This window comes from Ascaphus truei, chromosome 5 (assembly GCF_040206685.1).
Source record: "Ascaphus truei isolate aAscTru1 chromosome 5, aAscTru1.hap1, whole genome shotgun sequence".
In the NCBI taxonomy this organism is placed as follows: Eukaryota; Metazoa; Chordata; class Amphibia; order Anura; family Ascaphidae; genus Ascaphus; species Ascaphus truei.
In genome coordinates this window covers 277,426,422-277,438,961 of record NC_134487.1, presented here as the reverse complement: position 1 = coordinate 277,438,961, position 12,540 = coordinate 277,426,422, and the positions used below count along the sequence as shown (strand labels likewise).

The window sequence follows — 12,540 nt, the reverse complement described above, 5'->3', positions numbered from 1 at the left end:
ATCCAGATCTGGATAATAGGAATTTTGCCATTACTATACTGTATGTGTTGGGGAAGGGGGGTATTAGGGGTAGAGGGGTGAGTAGTAGGGTACCCATTCATTGTCATTGGGGCTATCTTTGATACCATTGCGGGCATAGGTAACCCTACTGGCAATCAATGGGTGTATTGGCTATTATTGCTGTTTGTACTGTATTTTAATGTTTACTGGGGGTACAGGGAGTGGGTGAAGGTGGTAATTGCCCCAGGGTACTTGGTTCATCCTCTAAGGTGGGTAGCGGGAGGGATTATCCCCTTAATTACCTTAGCAGTAGTAACCGCTAAGGTAATAGGGGGTTAACTCCTCTCACAACCTTCCCGGTAGGCCTAACCACCCACCCTGGGGCAACTACCACCTTCACCCACTCCCTCTACCCTCAAGAAACCAGGTACTCTAGTTTAATCCTTTCATTACCTTAGTGGCTAGCCTCTAAGGTAACAAAGTTATTTTTATTTGAATTTCATAGCACAGTATTGCAGCAGGGGGTCTCCAGAGCTCAAACAGATTCATTTTAGCCTCGGGGACTCCCTCCTCCTCGAGTTACAGGCCCAAGGTATGGGGTGCCGGTATCTTCCTGCATTGTTTAAATGTCCCGGTCACATGACGCGTGACGGTTATTAAAATCAAATAAAAACAGTGTGATTGCTTGTAAGAGCTGTGCAGGGAGATACAGCCCTCTCTTGCAGTTCTTACAGACTGCAGGCAGTCTGCGATAACTCTCTCTGAATTTTTGAATGATAGAGTTAGCAATAATAAACAAAGGTGAACAGAGGCACTAGGATTGCTGTAAAATTATGTGTGTTACTAGAGCAACCTCAGTTAAAATGACTTGATGTTTATTTAGCAGCTAGCCAATAATCTACTTGTATTTGAGTGAAATGGTCATTTTACCTGCAACTGTATGGCTGCATCTGAGTCCTCATAAATGCGTCGGGACACACCTGCATTTTCCAGCGCCAACTTCTCTAGAAATGCATAATCCACTCCACGACCGAAACCAAGAGAGAATAAGGTATATTTCCCTTGAATGGCATTTTTTGCATTTTGTTGAATTCTTGCTGGATTTGATTCACCTTAAAGTAAAGAAATGATATACCAGTATGATAACCCATTTCACTTACAGGTGAATGCTAAATATCTTTATAAAGGTTAAGTAGTGCATATTATTTGTAGCCAGTTGTCTCTGAAATAGTATATTGCAAACTGGCAAACATGCAAATATATTCATTTCACCTACCTCCATTGGCTTGACCATCAGTCAACAGAATGATCATAGAAGCACTGCGTGCCGGCACCTCGTTCTGTTCATGTGCTTTATTCAATAAGTCAACAGCTTTCAATAGGGGGTCATTAATATTTGTCCCTATAACACAATTAGAATACTTCGTTTTGAAAGTTGACATTCATTTTAGTTATACTAAAGCATGAAGCATTTTTATGTTCAGTATGCGGTGAACAAATGTTAGTCAACAGGAGAAATAATAGGTCAGCATGTGAATTAAAGCAGGGGGGCTCAACTCCAGTCCGCAAGACCCCCCAACAGGTCAACTGAGCCACTGATTAAGCCAACTGTGCTGAAGAAGGGACAAATTGAGCTACCTGTGCTGAAGCAGAGATATCTGAAAAATTGATTTGTTGGGTGGTTTTGAGGACTTGAGTTGAAAACCCTTGGATTAAAGGATTAGGTTAAAAGATTAAGACATTTTTGGTACTGTACATATGGTACAATATTTTGTACAACTGTGAGAACACAAAGAATGCTGAAAGGCATGACAACTAGAAAAAGTCAGGGGGACAAATATAGTTCAAGTTCATTAAAATAGAGCTGCGATAATGACACATACAGTACAGTACAAATGATCTCTTCTCTGATTATCTTTGTCATTAATGGTTTTGAAATTGATATTGGTATCGTTACTTACAGCCATCAATTTGGATGGATCTGACAAAATTCCTTGCTTTATCCACATTTTCCGGAGTGGCTTTCACTAATAAATCATTCCATAATTCTATTGTGTTGTCAAATAATATGAAATTAAAGTGATCATGCTCTTTGATGTCATCCAATATTTTAAGGAGGGCTTCTTTTGTCTATAGAAATAAAACAGCGACTGTAATCAATAAGAAATATTATTACAATTAGACACGTCTAACAATAATATATCATACTGTATCTTACCTGCCTAATTTTGTCGCCATGCATTGATCCACTCTTGTCTATTACAAAAATAACATTTTTGGGCACACTGGGAATTTTGGAGGGTGCAAAGAAATGAACAAAATATCCATTGACAACCTAAAAAATAAGCAATGAATAAAATGTTAATACTTTCTCTTTTTCTTAATTTTACTTTCTTTAAAGTATCACAGAATGATATCCCCCACAGACTCAGATACCCTTTAATGGCCCAATTAGAGATGTAAAAAAATTCACATCATAATAGATGCAATATTGTATACAAAAGGTTTCGTGCCTCTTCTTCATGGGAAAGATTGGCCCATCACAAGTATCACAATCTATAACACATTTACATTTTTTTCCCGGACTTACATGGATAGTGGCATTTTCCCTTATAACATGGTATTTCAAATCTTTCAAGCATATGAAAAAACTATCTGCTACTTCTCGAAGTGAGTATATGTTTTAGATTCTGATGGATACATCTAATTGACATATCTGATAAAGGGAATTTAAAATGTTTGTACAATTGAATTCCGATTCTCACAATTAGAATTTCCAATTATCTGAGTCAGAATTTCCAAAGGAAGAAATAAAAAACATGTGATAAAAGGGGCTCACCTTAGATGCCTGGGAGATTTGCTAATAGGATTTACAAAGTATATTTAAATGACTCCAATCCCGACACGTCCTAAAAAATATCCATAATACCTACAGTATGTTGACAAGCCTAAGGCACCTAGTGCTGGTGTCAGGCCCAGCAGGATCACCAGCCACAGACTCTGCTGCAGCTCTAGCATTGAGCTAAACCTGCTGCCGGGTAGCACCACTGTCACAGCACACTGCGCACTGCTCACTGCTCCAACTCCCTTATATTTCTCACTACTCACTGCTCACTGCTCCAACTCCCTTATACTTCTCACTGCTCACAGCTAACTGCTCACTTCTACTTCTTACTGCTCACTTCCACTGCTCACTGCTCACTTTTACTTCTCATTGCTCACTTCTACTTCTCACTGCTCACTTCTCACTGCTCACTGCTCACTTCTACTGCTCACTTCTACTGCTCACTGGTCCAGCTCCCTTATACTTCTCACTGCTCGCGTCTACTGCTCACTGCTCACTTCTACTCCTCACTGCTCACTTCTACTGCTTACTTTTACTGCTCACTGCTCACTTCCACTGCTCACTGCTCACTTTTACTTCTCATTGCTCACTTCTACTTCTCACTGCTCACTTCTCACTGCTCACTGCTCACTTCTACTGCTCACTTCTACTGCTCACTGGTCCAGCTCCCTTATACTTCTCACTGCTCGCGTCTACTGCTCACTGCTCACTTCTACTCCTCACTGCTCACTGCTAACTGCTCACTTCTACTTCTTACTGCTCACTTCCACTGCTCACTGCTCAATTCCACTTCTCACTGCTTACTGCTCACTTCTACTTCTCACTGCTCACTGCTCAATTCCACTTCTCACTGCTTACTGCTCACTTCTACTTCTCACTGCTCACTGCTCAATTCCATTTCTCACTGCTCACTGCTCACTTCTACTTCTCACTGCTCACTGCTACTGCTCACTGCTCACGTCTACTTATCACTGCTCACTGCTCACTTCTACTTCTCACTGCTTACTGCTACTTCTCACTGCTCACTTCTACTTCTCACTGCTCACACCTGTAGCCCCCATGGCACCACTACAAACACTTACAGGAATGCCACAGTGCCCCACTTACAAATATGAACACTTCTATGGCAGTACCTCTTGTCTGCATGACTTTGCAGCATGATTGTAAAATTGGGAACAATAAAGTATATCACCTGTATATTTCCAGGAGTTTCTCTATTGACATCATATGTTACTGTAAAATCACCATCCAGCACAGTGGTTATACAGTTTGGACATGAGCGTTGCTGGTCAAGAGTTGGGTTAAAAGATACGTGACCCTAGAAGAAAAGACAAACCAGTAGTATTTCTTTTATTAGAGATACATGGCAAACAAACATTGCAGTTGGTTTCTGTAAGCATCAGCATATTTGTATCTTGTAGTGTAACAGGCAACAGTAAATACGGCAACCACAAGCATCAAATAATGTATTCTTTACTGCTTCTCTGTTGGACCACAATAAAATCTATTCTTCCTCATTGGGTTAACTGATACACGCTATGTGTTGTACCTGTACATGCACAAGAACTTGCACTTTAATGCAATCTTTTTATACCGATTATAGTCACCAAGCAGGAGCTTATCAGTAATAATTGCAGAACATTCTGACTCTCACACACACAAACGCTTTTTACAACAATGGAAAAATATTGGATGAGTTCCGCTAGAATCCATCTTGGTCTGTATTCTATTTGACTTATTTTAGACCATTTTATTTGGACTTTGTTTTAAGAGCAGCTGACATGTGGTGGGTGGTGTTCTCTTTAAGAAATGTATCACACACGTGTGCAAAAATCTAATAACAAAGAAATTGTGGCTGGTTTGTGTTTTTGTTTCACAATGTACCATATTTGAGATAAATAAAAAACTGAGTTCAGTGTAGCACAAATGCTTCTCTTCCCTCTGTTCAGCGTCCTTATAAGGCTGAGGCCTTGGTGCCGCAGACCGCACGGAGGCATCGGCACACGGCGCAATCAGATTGCCTTAAGGTAGTGATTGCGCGAGAAATTGCATTGCGCGAGAAATTAGTTGAAACTGATTTCTCGGCACGACAGGTGACGTGAGCGGTTCGCCCAATTAGGGTGAACCAGTTCCGTGACGTCACTGGCACGCCCCTAGACACGCCCAACAGAGACCATACCATGGCTGAAAAACGCACCGCTTCACGCAGGTAACGTCACGGCCGCACACGCCTACCCAATGGCGCAGGCACTATGGACCTGGCCTAACTGTAAAGTACTGTGCTTTGTAACTCTTTGTATTCATACATAACTATAATACTTTTACCTTATTTCCTGAGAAAGATTTTTTGATGACTGGTTGCAACTCATTACTTATGAAAGTTCCATGAGCATCCAGAGAGCTGATGCCTTGTTGCTCATAAATATCGACTTCAATCTAAAATGGACATGGTAGAGATTGGGAACTACTGTACTGTAAAATATATTATACAGTGTTTAAATTTTTTATATTAAGTTATCACATTGGAAAATGTATATATTTATCTCTGCTTCGTACTGAGATGTATCAAATAAATACCCCCTTGTGTTCTTATTGGCAATATCTTAACTGTTTAATTAATAGTATTATTTATTTATAAAATGTTTTACCAGGAAGTCGTAGATTGGGAGTTACCTCTCGTTTTCAAGCATGTCCTGAGCTATGATCACATGGTTACATTAAGTGAACATAATATAAAGACATTGCATGAACAGTTTAACATATTTTCTCTTTTAGGCGTATGTAACAGTTACAGACCAGACTAAAATGTGAGACAGCTTTAGTTTTGAAAGAACTTACAGTAGACTTGTTGCAGCTTTGAGAGTCTCGGGTAGCTTGTTCACATCTTTTAAAAAGTCTTTTAAAAGGCTCAAGAAGAATAAATATAGTGGGATGAATTTACCTGGAATTTTTTCACAAGCTTCTTAGGCCTGACCTTGATGAACATTTCATATTTTCCAAGATGGCGCTTCAACATTTCCTCATAGATCAATTCAAAGGTGACATTGCTCTGTGATGCCACATTGACTGATACAGAAAACTTTTCTGTCTTCCTGCCAGAGGCCCTATATATGTTGGGCAATAAATACAGACCATATTGGTGAATTATCAAGAGAATGACATGGACAATTCCATACAGCATCAAAAGACAAAGTACCCAACTGCAGCTAATTCCTAAATGTGGTACTCTATTATAGTACATAAACTGCCGTAGCCCAGGAGTGTCTACGGCTGTTGATTTACAATTACAATGTACTGCCCCAAGTATATTGTGTAGAATTCAACAAGCATTCACAATGCAAAAATAGGAGTTTGTTTATAAACAGTCCCCTATATAGGCCTTTCTAAGTGCAAAAAGGATATACTGTATGTTACAACCCTCACATTTATATGCAGAGTGAAGGAGCCACAAAGTTGCCCAGTTTGCCTTGCTAAGCCACCACCATAATAGAAAGAAACAAATAAACATGTGTGGGGTTTCCTTTAACATCTAGAACTGTTGAAAATTAGTACGAGCCTCTAACTTGGATGGCTTTAAATGGCTATACTGGTGAAAAGTGATAAAACGGCGCAAAAAACTTAACAGGTGATCACTGTAAATTCAGTGAAGTAAATACAACACTCTTAAAATTAATTAATTAAAATGCACATCTACTATATATTTCTGAAAGCGTCCTATGTGGCTATGTCTGTATGTGTCTCCCTGTGTCCCTCCCTGTGTCCCTAGCGGCAATCCCATTGGACCTTGGGCAAGGCCAATGAGATTGCTCCCTTAGGCCGCCCGCCCCCGCACACCTCTCATTGGCCTGAGGCGGAGTGATGGGCCAAGGGGACACACGCACGCACACACACACACCCACACACCCCTCTGTCCCCCCCCCCCCCCATGCACCGGCTCCCGGACGGAGGGGAAGCGCGGCCCTCCTGCCCCTGCCGCCAACTGCAGGTTCCTCCCCCCTCGCTCTCAACCGGCTCCCGGAAACACGGAGGGTAAGTGCGGCACGGCCCTCCTACCCCAGCCGCCAACGCTCCCTTACCTCCCTGGCGCTACCTTAACTCCCTAGCGCTACCTTAACTTCCCGGCACTACCTTAACTCCCCACCGCTCCCGTAACTCCCCGCCGCTCCCTTAACTCCCCGGCGCTCCCTTAACTCCCCGCCGCTCCCTTAACTCCCCGCCACTCCCTTAACTCCCTGGCGCTCCCTTAACTCCCCGGCGCTCCCTTAATTCCCCGGCGCTCCCTTAACTCCCCGGCGCTCCCTTAACTCCCCGGCGCTCCCTTAACTCCCTGCCCACTGGGGGGGCCAAGCAGCCTCCTCGGATCTCTGTGTGTGTGTGTGTGTGTGTGGACATTTTACTCCTGCCAACAATTTGTGCCTCACTTTCATGCCCTACCCCTCCCCACCCCCCCTACCCCTGACCTTCACCCCCCCTACCCGTGCCCTTCACACCCCCTACCCTTACCCTTCACCCCTCTACCCCTGCCCTTCACCCCCCCTGCCCTTCACCCCCCTACCCTTTACCCCCCTACCCCTGTCCTTCACCCCCCCTGCCCTTCACCCCCCCCTACCCTTCACCCCCCTACCCCTGCCCTTCACCCTCCTGCCCTTCACCCCCCTACCCTTCACCCCCCTACCCCTGACCTTCACCCCCCTACCCCTGACCTTCACCCCCCCTGCCCTTCACCCCCCCGCCACTTCACCCCCCTGCCCTTCAACCCCCCCTGCCCTTCACCCCCCTGCCCTTCACCCCCCCTGCCCTTCACCCCCCCTGCCCTTCACCCCCCACTACCCCTGCCCTTCACCCCCCCTACCCCTGCTCTTCACCCCCCCCCTACCCCTGCCCTTCACCCCCCCCCTACCCCTGCCCTTCACCCCCCCTACCCCTGCCCTTCACACCCCCTACCCCTGCCCTTCACCACCCCTACCCCTGCCCTTCACCACCCCTACCCCTGCCCTTCACCCCACCCCTGCCCTTCACCCCCCCCCCCACAGCCCTGCCCTTCACCCCCCCTACCCCTGCACTTCACCCCCACCTACCCCTGCCCTTCACCCCCCCACCCCTGCCCTTCACCCCCCTCCCACCCCTGCCTTCACCCCCCACCCCTGCCTTCACCCCCCACCCCTGCCCTTCACCCCTGCCCTTCACCCCCCCCCCACCCCTGCCCTTCACCCCCATCCATGCCCTTCACACACCCCCACCCCTGCCCTTCACCCCCCGCCTGCCCTTCACCCCCCCACCTGCCCTTCACCCCCCCCACCTGCCCTTCACCCCCCCACCTGCCCTTTACCCCCCCACCCCTGCCCTTCACCCCCCCTACCCCTGCCCTTCACCCCCCTACCCCTGCCCTTCACCCCCCACCCCTACCCCTGCCCTTCACCCCCCACACCTACCCCTGCCCTTCACCCCCCCTACCCCTGCCCTTCACCCCCCCTACCCCTTCCCTTCACCCCCCCTACCCCTGCCCTTCACCCCCCCCCCACCCCTGCCCTTCACCCCCCCGCCTGCCCTTCACCCCCCCACCTGCCGTTCACCCCCCCCACCTGCCCTTCACCCCCCCGCCTGCCCTTCACCCCCCCACCCCTGCCCTTCACCCCCCCTACCCCTGCCCTTCACCACCCCTACCCCTGCCCTTCACCAACCCTACCCCTGCCCTTCACCCCCTACCCCTACCCCTGCCCTTCACCCCCACCCCTGCCCTTCACCCCCCCTACCCCTGCCCTTCACCCCCACCCCTGCCCTTCACCCCCCTACCCCTGCCCTTCACCCCCTACCCCTGCCCTTCACCCCCCTACCCCTGCCCTTCACCCCCCCCCAGCCCTGCCCTTCACCCCCCCTACCCCTGCACTTCACCCCCACCTACCCCTGCCCTTCACCCCCCCACCCCTGCCCTTCACCACTCACCCCTGCCTTCACCCCCCACCCCTGCCTTCACCCCCCCCCACCCCTGCCCTTCACCCCCCCGCCTGCCCTTCACCCCCCACCTGCCGTTCACCCCCCCCACCTGCCCTTCACCACCGCCTGCCCTTCACCCCCCTGCCTGCCCTTCACCCCCCACCCCTGCCCTTCACCCCCCTACCCCTGCCCTTCACCACCCCTACCCCTGCCCTTCACCCCCACCCCTACCCCTGCCCTTCACCCCCCACACCTACCCCTGCCCTTCACCCCCCTACCCCTGCCCTTCACCCCCCCTACCCCTGCCCTTCACCCCCCCTACCCCTGCCTTTCACCCCCCCTACCCCTGCCCTTCACCCCCCCCACCCCTGCCCTTCACCCCCCCCACCCCTGCCCTTCACCCCCCCACCCCTGCCCTTCACCCCCCTCATCCCTGCCCTTCACCCCTGCCCTTCACCCCTCCCACCCCTGCCTTCACCCCCCCACCCCTGCCTTCACCCCCCCAACCCTACCTTCACCCCCCACCCTGCCCTTCTCCCCTGCCCTTCACCCCCCACCCCTGCCTTCACCCCCCCACCCCTGCCTTCACCCCCCCCCCACCCCTGCCCTTCACCCCTGCCCTTCACCCCCCCTACCCCTGCCCTTCACCCCTCCTACCCCTGCCCTTCATCCCCCCCACCTGCCCTTCATCCCCCCACATGCCCATCACCCCCCCCCCCGCCTGCCCTTCACCCCCCCGCCTGCCCTTCACCCCCCTCCATGCCTGCCCTTCACACACACCCCCACGCCTGCCCTTCACACACACCCCCCGCGTCTGCCCTTTGACTGACGCACGCACACAAACCCTGACAGGCGCACGCAGACACACCCTGACTGATGCACGCACACACCCTGACTGACGCACGCACACAAACCCTGACTGGTGCATGCACACAAACCCTGCCTGACGCACGCACACACACACACTGACTGACGCACGCACACACACACACTGACTGATGCATGCACACACTGACTGGCACACGCACACAACCCCTGACAGCCGCATGCACACCACCCTTGACAGCCACATGCGCACACACCCTGACGCACGCACACACACACACACACTGACTGACACTGACTGACTGACTCACACACACACACTGACTGACACACACACTGACTGACTGACACACACACTGACTGACACACACACACACTGACTGACACACACACACACTGACTGACACACACACTGACTGACAAACACACACACTGACTGACACACACACTGACTGACACACACACTGACTGACACACACACTGACTGACGGGCGCGCGCACACCCCCCCCCCCACACACACACACTGACTGACACAAGCACACACACACACACTGACTGACTGCCGCACGCACGACACACTGACTGACGTGCACACAAACACTGACTGACGCACACACACACTGACTGAGGCGCACACGCACGCACACACTGACTGAGGCACACACACACGCACACACTGAGTGTGTGTGTCAGTCAGTCTGTGTGTGTGTGTTTGTGTTTCTGCGTCAGACTCACTGACGCGCGCGCGCGCACACACACAGTGACTGACTGACGCACACACAATGACTGACGCACACACACTGCATGAAGCTGTAAAGGGGGACAAACAGAGCTGTAAAGGAGGGAGGGGGGGACTGGATTGATGTGAATGGGGGGCAAACAGAGAGAGGGGGAGGAGAGAGGAGAGAAAGAGGAGCGGGAACATTACATCCCGGGCAACACCGGGTCTCTCAGCTAGTATAATATATAACACATACATATTGTGAAGATATAAAAACCAAAAAATTTGGTGAAAAGAATAATATAGTTTTACCCCCTGCTCGAACCTTCAGGTGGGATATGTTTTCACTTGTCCCTCAGTGTTGTAGTAGATTCCACTAAACCGGTTTCGCCAGTTGACGGTATCACGTGGCGAAACCGGGTGAGTGGGAGTCCTTTCACCATACGGAGCATTCTTGGAGAGGAGCCGCAGGCCGCTACCTGAAAACCGGATCTGATGTCAGACGCCCAGACCCGCGGAGACGCGATGGAGTAAAGGCCGGAGACAGAGATCTTATGGTGGGTGCAGGACGGTGAGCTGGTGTGCCAAGCTGTCTCTTCAATACACTATTGCAGTGTGATATGCCCGTTTTTTATTGATATATTGTAAGTGCGAATTTTACACTTAGATTAAAACCTTTTAAACCTGGTTGATCTATGCTATGTAGCTTTTTCCTCTCTCTATATTGGGGCTACATCTTCTTGAGTATTAGAGCTGCTTCTCCCTTAATCCATGCTGAGCTGACACTCACCTTGGATAGACTGCCTAAAGCCTTGATTACACACTGCTGTTGATATTCTTACAGTTTGTAAGTAGGCCTTTCACAAGAGCCAAGATTGGTGCTGACATTTGTTTCACTTTGTATTTCTCCTGCACTTACATTTTCTGTGCTTTTGTGTTTTTTTCCTCTATGCTCCCCCTGGAATCTGTGAATCTGTTAAACGGCTATAACCATTTAGTAAAAAAATATATATATATTTATCTCCCATTGAAGCAGTTCGGTCTTACCTGACTAGCCCCGCTGTCTGTCCGCGGGACACTGCTTTATCATACTGTTTTTTTGCAGCTTCTTTCTCCTTAATTATCCCTGGATAAGTTGCTCCATCAATTGTCCTATGGTACATACAATATACAAATAAAAAAAATGACCCACATGGTCGCCGGGTCACAGATAAGACATGGCAGCTTTGTATTGACTGCACTGGATGATAAAGAACTTTTTTCCCCTCTGAACAAATGGTGTAATATCTCAGGAACCAGGGGGTCCACGGGCATTGGGGGACCATGAATCAACTCTGGGGGACATCGTGGTTCAGGTGATAAAAACTCCCCCCCAAAAAAATACAAATAGCTATGTAAAGGTTTACATGGTGAAGTTGGTGATAAAAGCCGTTTTGGGCAGATCCACATCAAAGGAGACTTCTTGCGACTTGTTGGCTCGGTTAGCAGCTCTGCTTGTGATGACATTGTGGGCAAAGCGGGAGGTCACTCTACAATCAATATTTACACTGTAGATCTCTACCTCATCCACAGGCTGAAGAATACACAATAGAAATGAGAATATAGAAATTATCATAATAAACAACAATGACACAACATTGAAATATGACAATCAGCTCCTTAATACATGAAGTTGAAGATCTTTATAATAGCTTTGATTTTAACATTAACCCTTGGACACTTTTGAAATACTGTATAATGACTGTTCTCCGAAAGTAAGAGACCTGAGGATGCAATTTAAAGTTAAGATGCAAACCCAAAAATACCGGGTGGTGATTAAAGTTTAGCGCTGCGCCATCGCTATTTCTGGAATTCACAGTTATACACTACTGAGTTGTTAGCAGCGTGTACTAACACAGGGGTGAGCAAACTTTTTATGCCGAGCCCCCCTTTTCATCCATGAAATTTCTCGGGCCCCCCCTGCCTGATGTAATCAAAATCACATGACGTCAGCGCACGTGAGCTGGTTCAGCCATTGAGGGCGAACCAGCTTTGTAACGCCCCCGCCACGCGTCTACAAAAAAAGTATTTATAGCACAAATTACATAACTTAAAAATAAATATTATAATATTTGTCTAATAGCGTTCCCATTTCTGCTGAATTATTAATCTCTCTCTTCCCGCCACATTAGAACACCTCAGGACCTCTCTAACCTCTTCCAGTCTCTCCCTGTA

At 48.6% G+C, this 12,540-nt stretch overlaps 1 protein-coding gene across 1 annotated transcript in view; it reads right to left on the bottom strand.

The window, feature by feature from the left end:
* Positions 1 to 12,540, bottom strand: part of LOC142495985 (inter-alpha-trypsin inhibitor heavy chain H3-like) — a 69,938-nt gene that overhangs the window by 51,598 nt on the left and 5,800 nt on the right. The window contains exons 3-11 of the mRNA XM_075602181.1: positions 11,733 to 11,899; positions 11,374 to 11,478; positions 5,787 to 5,949; positions 5,171 to 5,281; positions 4,038 to 4,163; positions 2,219 to 2,335; positions 1,962 to 2,130; positions 1,277 to 1,402; positions 931 to 1,112 (exon numbers count right to left, since the gene is read on the bottom strand). Coding sequence (XP_075458296.1) covers positions 931 to 1,112; positions 1,277 to 1,402; positions 1,962 to 2,130; positions 2,219 to 2,335; positions 4,038 to 4,163; positions 5,171 to 5,281; positions 5,787 to 5,949; positions 11,374 to 11,478; positions 11,733 to 11,899 — 1,266 coding nt within the window. The remainder of the gene's footprint in view (positions 1 to 930; positions 1,113 to 1,276; positions 1,403 to 1,961; positions 2,131 to 2,218; positions 2,336 to 4,037; positions 4,164 to 5,170; positions 5,282 to 5,786; positions 5,950 to 11,373; positions 11,479 to 11,732; positions 11,900 to 12,540) is intronic.